The following is a 20859-nucleotide window of genomic DNA, read 5'->3' on the forward strand; positions in this document are numbered from 1 at the left end:
TATTTTAAATTGTCGTTATAGCCCACAGTCCGTAAATTTATATAATCTAGTTTACTGTTTTATCAAAATCCATCTAGACACTTTATTTCCCCCATTACCTTTTTTATTGTAGTACATAAGAAGTTAAACATTTACACACTTTTAAATATTGTACATGTAGTTTCCACAAGATGGATTCTCTATATAATATGTTTTCCGTTGTTATGATGACTTACAAAACATGTCATATCATTATCACAACAGAACATCCATCATAACAACAGAAAAAAATACATATATTTCTCTTTCTATTTTCTTCTTCTTCCTTTTGGACAGCTTGTGCATATTTTAAAAGCACATTTTGTACGTAAATACAAGTTATTATATAAAAATTACACAATACTGTTACAGACCATGGTTACCATTTCTCCTAAAATTTGTACATTTCTTCTTCCCCTTTAAAACCGTATCCCATTAACATATTTCACATTTGCCTCTCACTCTCAGGTTTCAAAATAAAATAGTATTCAAAAACTTTTGACTCATTCTGTACTGCAAGTAAGTGTTCCTTAGTACCAATTAAGCAAGGGGTTCTCACTTTTATTTTAGCAGTATACTTGTATTTAAACTTATTCAGTAGTTCAAGGTCTCCAACATCTTCCATCATCTTCAGCAAAACGTGCTTTTTTCTAGTGCAGCTATATTAAACACCAACAGATATAATCTGCTAGTTAAGTGCAAAGTTTGTATATATATATATATATATATATATATATATATATATATATATATATATATATATATATATATAGAGAGAGAGAGAGAGAGAGAGAGAGAGAGATAGTGTATATAAATAAGTAAACAATATCTTAAAGTATAATACAAATTATTATAGATTACTATTAGAACAAATTTACACACTTTTCAGCACTATAAAAAATTTCGATTTTTTTTCGCGTTCATCATCTAATTTTGTTCAACTCAGAATAATATGTAATTTAATATTGGACAGTAACAGGCAAGTACCTGGATATTTTTGTTGGGAGGAGTTCAAAGTTTCAAGGAGGCCAATACTACAAGACACTACACTACGTCTATGTAGTATAAAACGAGTGTTATTCTACACTCGAAAAATAATACAAGTGTTAAGCACTATATACTATATTCTCAGTAAAAAAACATGATACTAGTTTATTTCTTTTTATAAGAAAAGAGTAGGGTATATGGTGTGCGAGGTCAAATCTTCAGCCTACATTGATAATTTCTCTGCTAGGTATAATTCTATTAAGAAAATGTACAAATATTTGTGCAACTACGAATTTTTTTGGGGGGGATGGGACCCAGTAAACCCCTCGCGTGTGCTCGCCCCTAGACAGTATTATAGATAAACGAAAATAAAGTTTAAGAGCTAATAATAGTTTTTGGCAATATCTCATTAACTACGAATATTATACATTGTTGCCTTGCTAATGTCATAATTAATAACTTGATGAGAAATTTTAGGTTTACAAACATATTAGTTTGTCTCAATTTTGTCGAAAATTATTAATGAGAATTTGTACACATCCATATTATTTTGTTCAACTTGAGGGAATTTCCCCGACTTGTACAGTATATGCTTTATCTCTGGACATTTTTTCTTCTATATACATTTCATATATTGAACTCTTAAATGATGCAGATTGCACCCCAAATGAAAACAGCAGAAAAATCTACGTGAATAAAAATCGTAAATGGTTATAAAGTTTTGCAAAGAATGGAGAGTCAAACTTTCACATTACAAGGCACACACACAATAATAGGTCTAGAGGAGGACATGTCGAAAATTTGAGAAAAATTTACATTTCTTGAGGACTAGGTAGCTAAAGAGAAACTTCGAAATTTTAGATAATAATAGAGAATACCACAGCATTGGCTGATGGTACTAAAAATGCAGAATCCGGGAGATATTTCAGAAGGAGTGTTACAGAGATAGAGAAAAATGTTGAATGATACCAATATACGTTGTACTTATATGTTTACGCAACATTAGCAACTTCTGAATTTTATGCATCTTATTAGTTCAACTACGAATTTCTCTTGTAAGATTTTCTATACCGCCTTATCTTGAACCACTTCAGTGCATAATATGTAAAAACCAAGAAACATGAGAACAGTGACTCAGAAACATCTTTTTAGTTATAAATTTTGTTCTCTTATATATAGGTTTTTTATATTATTATTGCTTAACAAATGTAATAGGATTGGAAAATATCTAAAATATTTGAGAAATGAAATTGCATAGACCAGATATCTCTCCTACGCACTATACTAAGTTTAATATGAAAAACTAAGAGCAGGGGCTTCATTTGGGAAGAATTGCCCTTCCCCCCTGAGTTTGAGAAACACATGCTTTTTTAATGGAGTATATACTGATGTGCTAGTGAAAACGTAAAACTCTTTTGTCGGTGGAAATATTGTCCCCTCCCCACCCGTCAAAATCTGAAATGATGCTACTGCCTATAAGAATTGAATATAGTAAGACTATTCATGGCTTTGGATTAATTGTTTTAACAAAAGAGACACTGACCAAAGCTTAAAACTTTACTTTATTTTAAATTATTAAAACAGTTACAAATTGTAATTTAAAATAAAGTTTTAAGCTTTGGTCAGTGTCTCTTTTGTTAAAAGAATTGAATCTCTGAATTTACAGATGTTAATGATCTGTTTAGAATACAAATATTTGAGAAAGAAGTTTGACTTCTACAATTCTAAATAAGATACTAGATAAAAGGAAATTTTCGAAATATTAAATCTTAGTAACTTATAAATAAAGAATAAATAATAAATAATCATAAGGATTATCATTGTTACGCTTTAGTATTCCAAAATTTATTATCCGATATATGTGAGCTTTTTGAGCTCCACGATCAAAATAAAAATAGAGAAACGGTATCCCTATTGTTATAAACACTTCAAAACATTATTAACTATAACTAAAATAAACTTAGACAATTACTTTTTTAAGTACAATGAATTAAATATTCGCCTACCTTTTCGAATTGTGATTGGATTTACTTGCAGTTATCTCAGCACTAACACTGTAGAGTGATATCATTCTAGAAAGATATAATCGTATTAATAAATCATTTGTATACATATAAACATATTTAGTTGTAAATTATTATTGATTTTTATATGTAAAGACATAGTTTCTTTTAGATAGGGTGGTAAATAGACTATTGATCTGAATCTTCAAAAAAGAGAAAAGTTGTGGTATACTAGGAATTTTCTTTAAAGTAAACAGGGCTACTGGATGGACTAAATGGACACTTATCTCCAAAATAGAGCCATTGGACCCTCCACATAAGACCACTTTTACCTCTCAAAACCTTTTAAAAGCTTTTGTTCCTATGAAGTTCACAAAGAAAATTTTCTACATATAAAAGAAGAAATCCTGAGTGACTGACAGACTGATCAACGCTCAGGCCAAACCGCTTAAACTAGAGGCTTGAAATTTGAACAGGGCATAGGGATTGTGACATAAGATTCCATTAAAGAAGGATTTTTAAAAATTCTACGAGGAAGGGTGAAAGAGAGATGATAAATATTATAGTAACCTCTATATCTCCGACCCTCAGAAATTTGGTATATAGTCTTCCCATTTAAAAATAATTAGACACGTATTTCACCGTTTCTCGATATTTCCTCTAGAAGGAAAGAAAAACCCGGTAAGGAAAATGGCAGTGTTACAATTGTTTTAATAGAATTCGAATACAATATATCTTTAATGTTAGAGACTTGAAATGTGACATTTAGACTTTCCATTAAAAGCACTTAAAGCCTTGTTTAATCGTTTAAAAAAAAAAAATATTTTTCCCAGAAGGGAGGCAAAAGGTGGGAAGAAAAAGATTATGAGAGTTACAGCTGATATTATAAGACGGTTATATCTCAAAATCGCTTAAGGCTAGTTACATAAACATTGATATTTAGGATTTAAAATAATTGAAAACACATTTAATTGTTTCTTAGTATTTTCCATAGAAGGGACGAAAAAATGTGGTAAGAAAAAGTGAGGCTGCAATTGATAGTAAAATAAAATAGCCATATCTCGAAATCTCTTAAGATAAGAGACATGTCAGGAATATGAAACTTTGTATGTAAACTCCTTATTCAAAACAAGTGGACATATGCCACAGCGTTTCCGGAAATTCCGTTTTTCGAGAAAAGGTGAACAATATATATTTTTTTCAATAATGATATGAAATTGACCTGAGATTGTCAGTCTCATCATCAGGGGAAAAGAGAGAATGAACTATTTGAAATGAATTTTTGGACTAATTAGCAGTCACATGGGTTTTTACAATTTTAATTTGATTTCAATGCGTATTCTAAGTGGAAAAGGGATTTTAAATTTTTTGCAAAGAATAATGTCATAAACATATTCTTGTGTCAAGAAGGGAAGAAAGCTGAATAATCGACACTGTTGCTATGGAGATACGAAATGAAGGACGTGGCACAAGAACAAAGTACAGGGCACTTTTAGTACGGATTACCTCTCCATGGATACTGATATTCGTACAGAAGTATTTAACATGTCCGATCATGACAGAAGTTAGGTACCAGTTATGCTGAGGAAGACCGGAGATAGGAATTATCTCCCAAAAAAAGAAATGCCCAGTTTTGTACAAATGAACACCAAATGCTTGCTGAGAAATATATGAAACGAAGAGAAGAAGAAGAAGTTAAAGACGAAAAGAAAGCAGCTGAGCAAGAATAACAGATAAAAAATGCATACTTAATTCGTTAGGTTCTGTTTAATTCCTTACCGGTTAGTGACGATAGGTTGAATATTTGTTACCGGTTTATGCGAGTCTCTTTCCTTTTGGCAAGGGGGTGAATGGGGGGATAAAATTACATCAGGTTGCAAATTATAACAAATAATAAGTCAATTTCAACTTTTGTATGGAAGTAAGGCAAAGAGTTAGCAACTTGAATTGTTTATTAATTATGAGATGTTGGTTTAATGGCGGTATTTAAACGGAGTTTTAGATTATACACACGTACAAAACATTGAATGGTGGTAATATAATAACGTTACGAGTGGTACAGTTCTCGGATAAATATTTTGTTATGTTTATGTTCAATGTGTTGATATGAAGTGGAAATTTATTGAATGAGTTATTTCATATAAAGACTTATATATTCCTAAGTTGATAGTATAGCAAAAACATAGTGCATTTTTAGATTTACTATAATACTAAAATCAGAATTAGTTCACACTCCACTCATGTGCCAAACATTGGAACTGCAGTCCAGGAAAAGTTAGACATCAAGCATATTTTAATATGTTGTACCCCCCACACCTCATCTCCTTGACGAAATTTTGCCAAAAAAAGAAGTTAGGCCATGTGTACTCAGGAACCAAAAATAAGCAAAGTCAGGGCAGCTACGGGCAGCTACATATCTATTAGAAGATTCCACCGTGCCCTCCTTATAACAATAATTATGCAAAACGCTGAGACATGGATCCGCTTATTTTAAATGAAGAAATTGATATACAACTTTCATCTTCCTAAGTTCGAGATAGCGTCAGATATTCAATTTCTCGCATAATTATGAACCTCTCACTTGTCTCTTAGGATAAGCATTTTAATCAAAGAAAGTCTAAGGTAGGTAAGGGTCAAATCAGATGCCAAAAATCATCGGAATCGGTCCAGTGGTCTAGGAGTAGGTGGATGACAAATATCATTCCATCCATTCATCGTGTATATATAAATATATATTGTGTTTATTCATGCATAACTTCAAAATAGGTGCACCGATTTTAATCGTCCTTTTTTGTTTAAAAGAGTGTATTTATACGGTGGTCTCATACAGGTTTCATTAGAATCTAATAACAATCTTTGAAGCTAGACGAAAAACACCTCAACGAAAGTGATGTTAATTAACCTATTTCATTGTTTATGTTTACGCATATCTTTGAAGTAAGTGCATCATTTTGATTATTCCTTTTTTTGTTTGAAGGAGTGTACTTCCACGGTCTCGTCAAAATGTAAATATGATTTGATATTAGGTATCGAAGCTAGACCATGGAACTTTCCAAGATGATAGTATATCTACCGTAATTGAGTATGGCTACGTATAATTCCTTAACAAACTGACCAATTTCAAGAAAAATATTTCTTTGCACATGTTTCATAGACTGACTCATTTTGTAAGTTCTATATTTTTTGTAAAGGCCATAGCTTTATTTTAGGTATGTTCCTAAACTACTGGTAAAACGAAAAGCGGAAAAATAAAACAATTTTTGGAAAAGTATTAACCGAATTTAAAAAGCAATAAAAGCAGAAAATAAAACTTTTTCCTATTTTACTATTATCAACACTATTATATTACTATTATCTTTTTGCTATGGTTAATAAAACTTCTACAGTCTGTGCCAAGCCATGCAAATTAATTTGTAATAAAGTTAACACTGAAACAATAATTTTGTATTAGGAAATAATTTGGCATAATTTTTTCCTGTCGATAACCGTAAATTTTTAGCTCTTTTCAAAATTATTGTTTATTTTCTAGTGTCTTTTAAAATGATTTTCTGCCTTTTATTATTCTTTTAAAGAGGGTTAATAATTTTCATTTAAAAAAAGGTTATGTTTATGTAAATTTGATACTGAATTTAAAACATGCATATCAAAAGATTTGCAAATTTTGAAGGAATCAGTATGTGTGAATTGGTTTATTAATGACATCATATAATAGGTATGTTAAATATTTGTTCTCATAAAAAAGTTTGTACAAACATATTTATTTTATTTTCAATAAGAGCTTTGAGTCCAACGTTAAGCAAACTTTTTTCTCTTGCGATTTTTAAAGCAATTCTTGATCATTAATGTATTTTTGATCTTTTCCAGATTCATGAATTTTTCCACAATAGGTAAACTAACAAACAGTTAATGAATGATTACATTTCAGTAATGATTTCACTTCAAAGCCTACTTCGTATATTATTTGATATGTTTTCTCGAAGAATTCCATGATCGATACGTTTTACGGCTTGAAATAAGATCTTGGACTTTTACAGTGACTCCTTAGTAATGTATGAATATAGAATATATAATATATGAATATATGAATATAGAAAGTTTTATTCAGTCGTTCTACATTGCAATGGATGTAAAAGATATACAAACTGCAAACATGTTCATACGTGCTTGTATTTAACATTTTCGGGAATTATTACGTAACTGCAAATTAAGCACAGTTAGAAGGCTACTTTATTGGAAAAGAACTACAAAGAATAAAAATACGATAGGCTCTAACCGTTTATTGAATTTTATCGAAACATATTTCTTTGCTTGCATGCGAAACTTGGTTTATATGAGGAAACTTGTACGAAATGTTACAGTAAGTACAGACATTAGATTACATTGTTTATTTCAAAGTTTGTAACAAGTTTGTTAAAACTCTCTCATACATTTCCTTAAAAACTTCCAAAATTCCGAGTACACAATTATAGTTTATCGTTTTGTTGTATGAGCATTGATAGATATTTAAATATCAACTATTTATTTTAGAATAGTAGATTATATTAAATATTCTTAATTCCAAAAATCCAAGTTCACAATTACCGTTCGTTTTATTGTGTGAACATCTGATGGATATGTAGAATATTGTGTATCTATTGTTTTACTGTAGAATAATAGTTTGTAGTAAATATTCTTACTACCAAAATTCTAAGTACACAATTACCCTTTATAGTTTTATTACGTTACAATCTAATAGATATGTTGAATACTGTATCACTTGTCAATTGTAGAGTACCTTGTAGTAAATATTCTTACTTCCTAAATTCTAAGTACATAAGTACCGTTTAGATACTTGAAATAACACTAAAGACTAGAGAAAATATAATTTCGAAATGATCTAAAAATAAAATTAAAACTTGTATTTTGAATCATTATTAATTTAGTAATTTCTAATTGAAGCGTAATAGCACGTACACCGAAGAATCAACATTCACATATAGATAAATATTATAGTTTGTACAAAGGAATGAAATTTGACAATAAAATTTGAATGATTTTAAAATTTGGATATGTTATCTAAAAATTTGCAAAGGGATTAAAATTTAGATATACTTTATTATATTAAAATTTGCAAAAGACGATATTTAAAATGTGCATATATAAAGTGAAAATTTGACCCAAAAAAAGTAAAATTGGGATATATATATTACATTGAAATTTGGAAAATCATATATTAAAATTTGAATACTTTGCTAATTTCAACGTATGGTAAAGAAGGAAACCTAGGGTAGTGATATGGATATGTCATTTTTTCAGCTGAGAAATACAAGTGGTAATGACATAACGTTTAAAGTATAGAGTTTGTAAGTAAAGTATAGAGTACATAGTTTCAAAATTGGAAATTATGCAAAATATTGCATATGAGTTTTAATATTGTATACATATTACAAAGATATTAAAAATAAATATAAACAATAATTCCCGTAAATCTCAATATTTAAAAGGACCTTTCACCTGATTTGTAATATTGGAGAAAATTTTCAGTAGGGAAAACATTTTGAGAAAGTCATCGTGAAATAGTATCATTTAATTAATATAGTTTGTTTAGACAAGACAAGCATTAGTACGAGTACTTTGAGGGAATAGTTTATTCTTTCAAAGGGATAGAGAATCGATATTCAAAGATACTTAATTTATTTTTACTTATTACAAACACTTCAACTTCTTATAATAAACGATTGTAGAACCATTACTTTATTTACAGATTAATTGAATTGATTGTTCATTGCTATTGAGCGGAATAACGGTGAATACATTTCTGGAATCGTCAAAAAATTGAATTAGAGAAGTTAACGTAAAAATTTACATGTTTTCTCGAACACTATTTGCTTTTTATATTATTATTATTATTATTATTTTCTAAAATATAATATTGGGAGTAAATCAGTCTGACCGACCGTTTGACTTCCGTTATGTACACAGGCCTAAAAATCTTACGTTATTCAAAATATCAAGACCAAATTTTAAATTTAGGGTTGCTATTTGATTCTCCACTTTCGGAGTCTCTTAATGTCTTCTTATATCAAAATTAACCACAGAAATCGTAAAATAGAAATCGAAACTAGAAACCGGAAAATAGAAATAGAAATAGAAATCGTAAAACACGTTTATTCTCAAGAACATAATGAATTACCCTTTATTTCATAAACATAAAACTATATTACAAATCCAATAATATAATAGGAAAAGGTTTAGCTAAAAAGTTCAGTTCTGTGTCTCGGATTCTTATTGAGATGTATTTCCCAGTGACTGCAAACAATAACGATATGCTACTAAGAAGCTAAAAAGAAACAGTGTTAAAAGAGACTTGTTTTAGAGTAAATATAGTATATAGAATAAGCATGTACGTTACTGTTTAAAGAAATAAAATAATAATACATACAATCTACTACTTGATGTCTCACGTTTTTCTTGTAAATTATTTTTCTTACATAAATTATTCGTAAAATGATTTTTCAAGCAAAAAAAATAAATAAATAAATAAATGAAATCTATTTCAACAGAATAAAAACTATAAATATAACCTTTTCCAGCAGGATAAAAGCTTTAAATATAATCTATTCTAGGAAAAGAAAAATTGTAAATATAATCTATTCCGACAAAATAAAAACTATAAATATGATCTCTTCCAGTAGAATAAAAGCTATAAATATAATCTATTAAAGAAGAATAAAAACTATAGGTATTATCAATTCGAGAAAAATAAAAACTATAAACGTAATATATTACAGCAGAATAAAGCAATAAATATAATATGTGCCAGCAGAATAAAAACTGTAAATATAATCTGTTGCCAACAGAATCAAAACTACAAACATAATCAATTCTAGCTTAATAAAAATTATAAATATGGTCTATTCGAGCATGATAAAAACTATAAATATAATTTATTCCAGCAGAATAAAACTACAAGTGTAATCTATTTCAGCAGAATAAAACTACAAATATAATCTATTGCAGCAGAATCAAAACTATAAATATAATATATTCCAGAAGAATAAAATCTATAAATATAATATATTCCAGCGGAGTAAAAACTATAATTTATTCCAGCGAAATAAAAATTATAATCTATTCCAGCCGAATAAAAACTATAAATATAATCTTTTGCAGCAGAATATACGCGTAAGCTATAAATATAGTTTCAAATAGCTAAATATAGTTTAAATAGTTTAAATATAAATATAGCTAAATAGTTTATATAGTTTATAATATAATTATAATTATAGTTTAAATATAAATATAGTTCATATAAATATAGTTTTATAGTAAACTATTCCATAAAATCTATTCCATCCAAATAAAAACTATCAACTGCATCAAATTGAGAACAAACGACATATTTTTTAACGCTATAAAAATTAGATTTCCTCTACTTTCAGAAAAACTACGCATGTAAATTCACCTTCAAACATGTAAATATGCTCATCTAGATTTGATCTAATGATTGATGGTCCTATCTTTGGACAATATTGTAGTCAAGAGTTAATCATACGAGTATCGTAATACGAGATCGTAATTTTTAGCTATATCTCATTAGCCATACTGGACACACTACCGTCTTCCCAGTGTTATAATAACGAGCTTGATTAGTGTTTACATCAGTATTAGTTGTATCATAATAACTGACGTTATTATCGTGTAGCATACATTTTTAGGTTTGAAGAGGGCACGCACGGTATTCAGTGGTAGAACACTTACCTCTGGTTCGTGAGGTCGCTGGTTCGATTCCCCGCCAAGTTAGTTTGTGGTGGACAACATCGTGCCCGTGGTATTTCTCGGGTTTCCTCTCGTTTCCTTCTAGTTTCTTATTCCCCGATGCTTCCGTTATTATTCACTTGCCTTAATTTCTCTTAAGCTAAAAGGGCATAATCATGAGACGTTAAACTGAAATATTTCATTTTAATTTGATTTTAGGTTTGCAGAAAAGAAACTTGAAGTTATCAATTTTTTCGTAAACTAAGCATGAGGATTTATTCACATCATTTTGTTCAACGAAAACTATTGATTGTTTTATGGTATATCCTTTTACATTATTTTCGTTAAATGCTAATGATATTTTTAGAATTCCCAATACTTACTGTGCTATGCTTTCATTAATACACTATTTTCCTTTGCTTTTAACGTATCAAATAGTTAACAGTCTTATGTTCTGTTTTTGTCACTTTCCAGAAAAATACACTTGCTTCTCCTGAATCAGAATCTAAAGATAAAATCATATATTCCTTTCTACAGTAAAACTCAGAAGTAAAATAATTTGTAGAGAAATACTCATTCTGAAGATGGCTCTAATAATTTATAACTTTCAATACTTTACTTGTGTATTTATGTTGTCATATTGTTTAATATAGGTGTGTAAATCACATTTTAAACTACATGGTTTTGAATTAATTAAAATGGTAGATATTATGGAACTCTAATCACCTACATTATGAAATTGTTACTACTCTGTAAATTTTTATCCGTGTTGTCTAGTTTTCGAAAATATACACGAGCATTGGTGAGGATCCATTTAATACAACCAATTGTTGCAAGATATTAAAGTAATAGGCTTATGTTTGTAATTTATAGGGGTATGTGTGTCATTGCTAGAAATGTAATTTATAGGAGTATATTTACTGATATTCGAAGACACGATCCGAAAGTAATTTTTAAAATTACCTTCAGGAGCGCACCACGCGGGGCGTCCATAAGGTCCGGACTCTCCAAAAGAAACTTCGTACCTCAACTGACATTTGTACATTTTCAAAACACAATTGTACACGTTTAACAGATTGATTATTGATATAGCCCGGAAATTTGACTTTCTGTATTCTTTTTATATAAAAGTAATTTACTTCTAGTATGGTGGCATATAAGTGGCAATAATTATTTATCCTCTTTTCGGGAGCAGAATAAAACAGGTTCAATACTGTATACATGATGTATTTGACAACCTCGACAGCCAAATATTGGACCCCTCCTAACAAGAATGTCTGAGTGCACGCCTGATTACGGTACACAAACAATGCTATAAACAATCTGTTCCAGTGGGGGTCGTGGTGGCTCACTGGTAGAGAGTTCACCTTTGATGGTCCTTGATTTGATCTCAGTTCGCGCCAAGTGAGTTTTGTGGTGGACAAACACCTGATGCTTGGGTTTTCTCTAAAGAATTGTCAATAGTTATTTGGTAATGAACGACATATTTTATGGTGCTATAAAAATTTGTTTTTATCGATTGTTTCGGAAACTACGGATTAGAATTTATTTCATACGACCTATTTACTGATATATGTCTTATATTAGGGCAATATTTTAGTGAAACTGAATTTGAAGTTTTAAGTGATAACTGTAATTTTGGTCTATATCTCATTAGACATATTACGTACTGTCATCTTACAGTATGATGATCTTAACCTTCATTAGGGTCTACTTCAATATCAATCTCGTCTTAATAAGCCGTTTGGTTTTCGTTCAGCATCAATCATACCACGTACCACAATACCGTATCCATATACCACATATCTTTTAATCTTTTTCGAAAATTATTCATAAGCTTTAACACTAACGCATATAATTTCATTGTATTCGGTGAAACCTGTTGATAGGAATACATCTGACTTTTGGTCTTTTTTTTTTTTTTTTTGAAACGCTGATAATATTCTAGAAATTTGCATATTATATTGAAACATAGCTATAATATTTCTATTTACAATATTTCGTTGTGTTAAATTACATCCATTGTTCACTGCGGAGTAATAGTCCGTGAGCGACAATTGGAAGGTTAATTAAGAACCTCCAAAAAAAAAAAAAAAAAAATCCAAGGCAACAATCGGGAAAATACAATACGCCCTGCAGTACGAAGATCAAAAATTACTAACATATTTATTGTGCATCTTAATCCTATAGGCCTTCTCGGATTTTGTGAATGAGTAACTGCCTCTTGCCCTTTTGTTTTGCTCATCACTTTCAATTCTCTGATCACTGATCTTGACGACCCAGCGATACAAACAACAAAACAGGTTTTATGCTGAAATACTGTATTTTTTCGTGTTTGCACTTCATTTTTAGTCTTTTTCGGGTTATCACTATCCGGAACGTAAGGAATTCCTAGCTCCGCCATCAACCCATTTATATCCGTACATACGCACACATTATCTTGCATTGAGAAATAGCTTGAAAATTGAACATGCCTTTTCCTATACACTGATATGTTCGTTTCTGCATCCAATAAGTTCCACTGCTGGAGCCTTGATCCCAGAAGTTCCGCCTCTTGTTTTGTCAGGTGCAAATCACGGACTAGGTCATTAAGTTCACATTGCCGGATGAAATGTGGCTCGCGAACACAGTCAGGGATGAACGTTGGATCCTTGGATGTACATGTTGATGTCGATGGTTCATCAAGGTCATGATCATCATCAGAGTCTTTTGGCCATATCACTTCCCAGTTGGTAGGGGGCTCGGGAAGTGGAAGTTCTTTTGCATTCTGTTACATTTGATAACAAATATTGATAACCATTTCATGAACAAAACGAAAAAACTTGGAGAATTGTATATATATGTATTAAGATATACATATACTGTACGTTTAAAAAAAATATACGTTGGAAGTACATTCTATTTTTATACACGTTTCTAATTTACAGAGAGCAATACAAGTGTGTTGTTGACTATTGTAAATATTCATTTTTATGTCTGTGTTTGTAGTAATAAAGCAAATCGTTTTTACCCCAACTCAGGAGATCTGAAAGCATTACTATCAGGTGCAATAAACAGTGCACACAGTATACATACAAATATATTTATTTCTCTAGAAAGAACAAAGCATTTTTACGAAACTTTTAGGTTTATTAAATATAAATCAAGGTACACTTAGGTATAATTTCTATGTTACTATATATGTAAGGGGACAGGAGCTAGGAGAATAAAATATCTGAAAAAGGGAAATTTTTGAGGGAATTTCCCGAAAATCCCTCTGTTAGGGAAAACTATACGTGATGGAGAGAAACCAAGTGCATATTCGAATTCAGCGCAAAAAGTTCCTTAAAGATCAGGTGATTTTTCTCATGTAACAAACAAAAAGTTTAAATTTGTTAACTAGTGTAATAGTTTCACTTTCTTCTTTTGTGTAGATGGTGTGACTGAAGCAGCATGGCTGTAAGACTGACATTTAAAGAAAGGAATTTGGCCTCACTTGGAGTAGAAACCAGCGAAGGACGGAATGAATTTGGAAAGCAACCACCGACAAGTTTAAAAATTGCCCGAATTCATGACAAATTTGAAGCCTATGGTTATGTTACAGATCTGCACAAAAACTGTTCTGGACGACCTGTTACAGTTACAGGTCCTGCTAATTCCCGTAATGTGGTAGAACAATTCATTCACGCGCCACAGAAGTAAGACAGCATCCTCGTAAGACCGGTATGACTCACGCAAATAAGATATATTTATTTCATTAAATATATAAGCATTATAAATATAATTCAAAAAATTATTGGTAGATACTTGATGATTAGTTCGCATATTTGTTCACGTCTTACTTTATATAGTTTCGTGTTTTGAAACACAGCTATATACACCGCATACAACACATGATATTAAATCATTATGGAAATCTAATATTACTGGCTAATTTCTAAGAGGAAACGAAGAGACCGCCGTATCAAAAAATTCATACTCCTCAATACCTTGAAACATGGAGAAATATGATACATAAAATGAATGTACTCTTTTTTAAGAAAAAGCATGTGTGTATTAAATTCTTATCTTTATAAGGTTATCAACTTTCGAATTGTCTCTTGTGCGACCCTGATAACTTAAATCGGCACGAACGTTGAACGGGGAAATTTGCTAGACTTTTCCACAAAATGTACGTTAAGATAGATATTTCGAGATAAATAACAGGGGATCACTTGCTTATGGATTACATCCTTAAAATAAGTTGAAATCAGTGAAATTTCACCAAGTTCGAAAATCTTATTTTAGTTTCTTCACGGAAGAAAAGAAAAATATTACTTTCGATATTAATAATAATATAAATATTTATATATCTTCCCAATTATGCCAAATTCTAGTTTTAGTGTTTTTATTATTTACTTAACTTTTACTATAGTTTTGACATTCATGAAATCACTTGCAAACGCATCATCTATACTGAACGAAGATAAAGTCGCGGAGAATAATTCCAGATGTGTCATACAGGCCTCCCACATCTAGCACAAACAACGAAATCATATTGCATTGTTTGTGTTCAACTTGTTCTAATTTGCTCCAAAGAAACATGTCTGCTCTCCTTTCCAAGAAAATTGACAACTAAATATGGTGACGCTAGAACGGCGTTGTTCTGCTTTCATCACAACCTTTAAATCAGACATAAATGAAAGAAAGTATTTAAGTCCCATGTTCTGATTTTGTTCTGATTTGTACTTGAGTTTCACAGCTTCCCTCTTGGTGCATAGGTCTATAGTAAACATATTGACCACAGATAGTAGCCGTCCTCCTTTTCTCTTTCTTCAGAACAAATGCTAAAACAAGGTACATATTAAAAGAAATTGCTACAAACGAAATTGAACATTTACTTTATTAAGAAAGTGAGTTTAAAATTTTTATACTGTATCGTAGTTTTAAATTTAGAAAATGGCTGAATTTATACTACTTGCATAAAGGTCGGTGTTAAAGATGAGTTTTATGTCTTTTGGCCCCCTTTAGATTTGTGATTAAATGTATTTTATTAGTTGTAGTTCTATCTATTATCTGTAAATCGGAGCAAATCAAAATGATGGCCCCAATTCCAGAAGTTTAATCTGGGAAATGTAGTAAACATATGTTAATGTGATTCTTGTGCAGCGTTGCCAGATCTAGCATAATTTGCATGTCTTTAGCATCTAGCATCTTGATTTTAGCATCCTGCCCAAATCTAGCATAATTTCAGCAAGTTTATCAAAAAGCCGTAAAACCTGGAGATGAGAAAGAAGTTGGTCGTGAGAAGAAGAAAACCGACAGAAATGTATCCTCTTCCATTGATTCATACAGTCGGTAAACCATACAGGCAGTCTTATTTTCTGAAGTAAGTTAGAAACGGCTTTGGGCTTTTTTTTTTTTTTTTTTTTTTGTGGCTCCACCCAGGGTTTTCTAATCCTTTAACTGCGAGGCATGGGCGGAGCTATCGGGGCCATTCTCCCCCCAAGTTTTTGACAACTTCACCATCTTTATTTCTGACTTCATGACCATCTTTATTCCTGAAATGAAAGGTCCGAGACCGACCAAAAATCTGCCCCCCAGCAGACAATTCCCAACTCCGCTTATGCTACGAGGTAATTTTCTTTAAAAATATGTAAACAAACACTTTGCATTCATTTATACGATATATACGCCATTGAGTCTGGCAACGACTGCACTAGTTTAGTTGAGTTAAAGCTTTGGTGCGTGAAGTATTGAATTCTATCCACGCATTCTTGCGCTCTACGTATTTTAAGTTACGTTATCGTATCTCAACTTCGGTTTCTTTTCTTTCTTTTAAAACTCCTGAATTAGTAATTATGAGGATCTAGCATAATTTGACCGAATCTAGCATAATTTCGATTAGGTTTTGGAATAATTCCGAGCTGTGAGTCTGGCAACGCTGTTCATGTGCTAAGATAAATAACTGTCAGAGTTAGCTTCAAACACATCATATGTGTTCTATATGAGTACCTTGCGTAACACAGCACACATTAAGCCGATAGTTGAAACCTTCCTGCGAAACCTTTTGTGGTATGTTGCGGTTAATATCAACAATTTATTTCATGCTCGCTGCTTACTTAGCGGTAGAAAATGCAAACTAAACATGGAGAGTTAACCTGTCGAAGCACATGTCTTATAATAACATAAATTATGTTTACTAGAGTTCACAGAATAGATTTCTGAAATCGCATCCATTACTTTGACTTTGCCCTGTATAGAGCCTATATGAAAATGAATCTAACGATATGGATACCCGAATTCCTCCTAGACAGCTGCTCCGATTTCGATAATTTGTAATAGATGAGTAAACCATGGTCTAACTTGAGGATTTATCATGTTATGAGTATTTTGATTAAAATGTGTATCCTAATAGAAGAACAGCGATCAAAATTTATGCAAAGAATTTAGCAGCACTTTATCTAAGCTAAAATGCACGTTTTTCAAGTAGGGACATTAGGTATATGGAAAATATAAAATCCTTCCGTCTTAGGACACATTTTAATGAAAGTGCAAAAATAATAAAAATCCATAAGAAACTCTACATTTGGCATAAATTTTGAAATACCCTACCTCTGCACACACGCACAATAAGCTCTTTAATCAAAGTGGCATGCTAAAACATACCTTGAGGTGCTTACAATGTGAGAAAGGCATTTCAAATTGGTCGGACGTTCTCCCATCACCCCGAAAACCATGAAGTCTATACTAATCTCGATCATACTGGACATTTAATTTTTCACTAGTTCTCACCCTCCATGGCGATGGGACCTGAACTCGGAATAAAATTGCATCGGAACTGTCACTATTAACTTAAACTAGCTCATAAACTATGGATTCGACACCAGTAGAACGACAGCATTCGACAGCATGTATTATTCGGCATGCATGAATTATTCTTTACCTGCGCCATTTAGATATTTTAATCAAAGGTGTTATAAATTAGTCAACTATTTAATTATTTTATATAGGTTAGAAGAAGAAGTTATATATATATATATATATATATATATATATATATATATATATATATATATATATAAAAATATTATAACTATATAAATGTTTTGTATTTTAGAATGTTGATTGTGTATCGATAGCAACGGTATGATACAGTGTGGTAAGATGGCTGTAAGCAGCCTAGATATAACTATACAATAAATACATTCGAATAAGTGTGCAACTCACTTATTTGTACTAGGGAACAACGATTACGTTATATAATGGTGTCGGAACCCGGGAATAGCTAAAAACTGGTAGGAAGTTTAGTAACCCAAGTTTAGCAGAGAACCCAAGTGAGTGCTACGAAGTTGTTTTATTCATCGTGTACTGTTTGAAAAGTATAGTTAAATACATACATCATTGAGTCGATTAAAAATGATACCATCTTGAGGAGTGGAAAGTTAATATATAGAAATACTAAGATGGATTTATCAGATAGTGAAGTTAACGACGTTAGGACTAATCAAAGTGAAACTGGTGCATCTGAGAATTTGGCAGATGTACTCAAACAAATATCCCGTCAAATGAACGACTTGCAACGAAAAATTGATGTGTCTCAACAGCAGTTGGATGATAAAATGAATGCTTTGCAGCATAAAATTGAAGACCAATTTGAGGACAAAATGAACAATTTGCAACATAGAATGAACGTATCACAACAGCAATTGCAACAAAAAATTGATACATCTCAACAGCAATTTAATGACAAGCTGAATGATTTGCAACATAAAATGGAAGAACAATTTGATGACAAAATGAACCGATTCCAACGCAAACTAGAAGATAATATATATATCAGCAGCTGGAACAGTTACAGCAGAGAAACGACCATAAATGGGAACAGTTATATCAGCAGCAAAACCAAATGAATGTACAAATTAATGCCAGATTCGAGAAATGCGAACAGAATATGGAACAGGTAGCTGAAACCTATACCGGAGTACAAAATGCTGTCGACGTTATAGAATCGGTTGTAAACGAACATTCTAATAGGATTAAAGGACTTCAAAAGGAGTTTCATACTTTCAAGGAAAAGTATATTTCTGCTAAGGAGATGGAGCGCGATGATGGATCTAGGAATATCAATCGACCTCCTGATAATGGGACAGAACCAACACCTCATTGCCAAGCAATTTTTGAAGATAGCGGATCATCGGATGATAGTGAAGAGAGCACCGAAACAGGAAGAAGAGCGAAGCATCCTACACAGAAGAGTAAGAACTCTCACGGTAACTGTAAGTGTTCAAAATCTCATAGTACTGATACGCCTTTGCGGTTCAGTGAAATAAAATCCTTAACAAAATTCAGTGGTGTACCTGAGGATATCCCAGCTAGGGTATTTATAGAAAAATTCGAGGACGAGTGTGATTTAATGGGAATTAAAGAGTCAAAATACATGAAATTTCTTCCTCATGTCTTATTGCCTCCATGTTTGACTTGGTACAAAGCAATCCGAGATAACATTAATGGGTACTCTGATTTTAAAGAGGCGTTATTGGCAAACTATGAGAACGATTTCATATTAGCAAATAGGGACGCATTACTAAGAACGAAATCATTTGACCCTAAGATACATAAAAATTTTACCGAATTTGTAGTGGCCACATATAATGAATTAAGAGCACTTAACCCAAACCAACGCAGAATCGCGTGTAATAGCTTCGGTCCGTATTTTATTACCATTTAGATTATAACAAATGTTGATGACCGCTTAATGTGTCAATTTTAACCATTTAATCATGCTAGTTCAGAGTTACGAAAGCCAATTTCTAGCACAAAAAAATAGCAGAAATCCACAAAAAAAGTCAGGTTACATCTAGTCGTAATAATATTAATTATGCGCATATTCGAAACTTAAGTATTCAAAATAAAGATAATGTTAATTCTCCAGGAAATAATGTCCATTATTTTGGTACTAGAACAAATAATCAAAATAGTAACGGCAATTTAATTCAACCAAGTCATAGATACGGTAACGGTAACAGAAGTTACAGGAACTATAACAGGAATCTTAGTAGAAATCACAATATGAATCAGCGTACTTTGTTACAAAATAGATTCCTTGATGGACAAGTTTGCAGTAACAGGAACTCAAATTCAGAATCTTTATGTAATCGACCGGAACATACTCAAGAGTGTGGAATACAATGTACTTTATTGGAGTCTTACACATAACAGAGGAATTTTATTCTTGGCGCTCGACCTATTATGATGGAAATTATCGATTTGATATTCTAGATTGTACTTAAGATTTTGTTAATGTTTATGTTATTCTTTTATTTCAATTTAATATTTGCATGTTAACTGATATTTCGTTTCAATCCGTTGTGATTCAATATCAAACAACGTTATCTTATAATTTAATTAACATCAATTTTGTTGATTTTTTCCTATCACAATTTCATCTTATTTTTCTTCTTCTGAGTTCCATATTATCTATGTTGTATTTTACCTATGTAATGAATATATGTGACACCTAATTATCAAGTGCAGGAAATATATTTTGTAACACCCCTATTTATAATGAGTTTAAATATTCAAAGAGCCTCGAACATGTTATTAAAAAAACTATGCTTGGACCAAAAACAAACTTTTAATTGTTCATAATTTTTGGAATAGACAACTTTTAATTGTTTAGAATTTTTGGAATAGGCCCTCCTTTACGGTGTTGTAAAGAATTTGAAGTATAATTAATTACAAAAGAATATTATTGATATAAAGAATAAATAAAAAGGAATATAAAGATATGTATTTATATGTATTGTGAATTTTATACTGTATATACGAGGGCTATCCAATAATTAATGTATACTTATCTTTATAAAGTTGTCATACGGTCCAGAATTCTTTCTAGAAGTGCTGAATCACTTCAAGAAGTCCTGTCGGGAGTCATTAAAGATAGAACGACAGCATTCGACAGCATGTATTTTTCGGCATGCATGAATTATTCTTTACCTGCGCCATTTAGATATTTTAATCAAAGGTGTTATAAATTAGTCAACTATTTAATTATTTTATATAGGTTAGAAGAAGAAGTTATATATATATTTGAAAAAATATTATAACTATAATTATAAATGTTATGTATTTTAGAATGTTGATTGTGTATCGA

At 31.1% G+C, this 20859-nt stretch overlaps 1 protein-coding gene and 1 long non-coding RNA gene across 26 annotated transcripts in view; one reads left to right on the forward strand and one right to left on the reverse strand.

The window, feature by feature from the left end:
- LOC145664324 (uncharacterized) overlaps positions 1-20859 on the reverse strand; it is a 1583153-nt gene that overhangs the window by 1015329 nt on the left and 546965 nt on the right. For all 25 annotated transcript variants that reach the window (XM_081730946.1, XM_081730945.1, XM_081730944.1 and 22 more), the window contains one exon: positions 3012-3077. In XM_081730946.1, coding sequence (XP_081587072.1) covers positions 3012-3076 — 65 coding nt within the window. In that variant the 5' untranslated portion in view covers position 3077. The remainder of the gene's footprint in view (positions 1-3011; positions 3078-20859) is intronic.
- LOC145664338 (uncharacterized) overlaps positions 1-20859 on the forward strand; it is a 117522-nt gene that overhangs the window by 77522 nt on the left and 19141 nt on the right. Inside the window, exon 2 of the long non-coding RNA XR_014127388.1 lies at positions 14159-14447. This is a non-coding gene — a long non-coding RNA (uncharacterized LOC145664338). The remainder of the gene's footprint in view (positions 1-14158; positions 14448-20859) is intronic.

Source organism: Thermobia domestica, chromosome 11, assembly GCF_964235325.1.
Source record: "Thermobia domestica chromosome 11, izTheDome1.hap1.1, whole genome shotgun sequence".
Lineage (NCBI taxonomy): Eukaryota > Metazoa > Arthropoda > Insecta > Zygentoma > Lepismatidae > Thermobia > Thermobia domestica.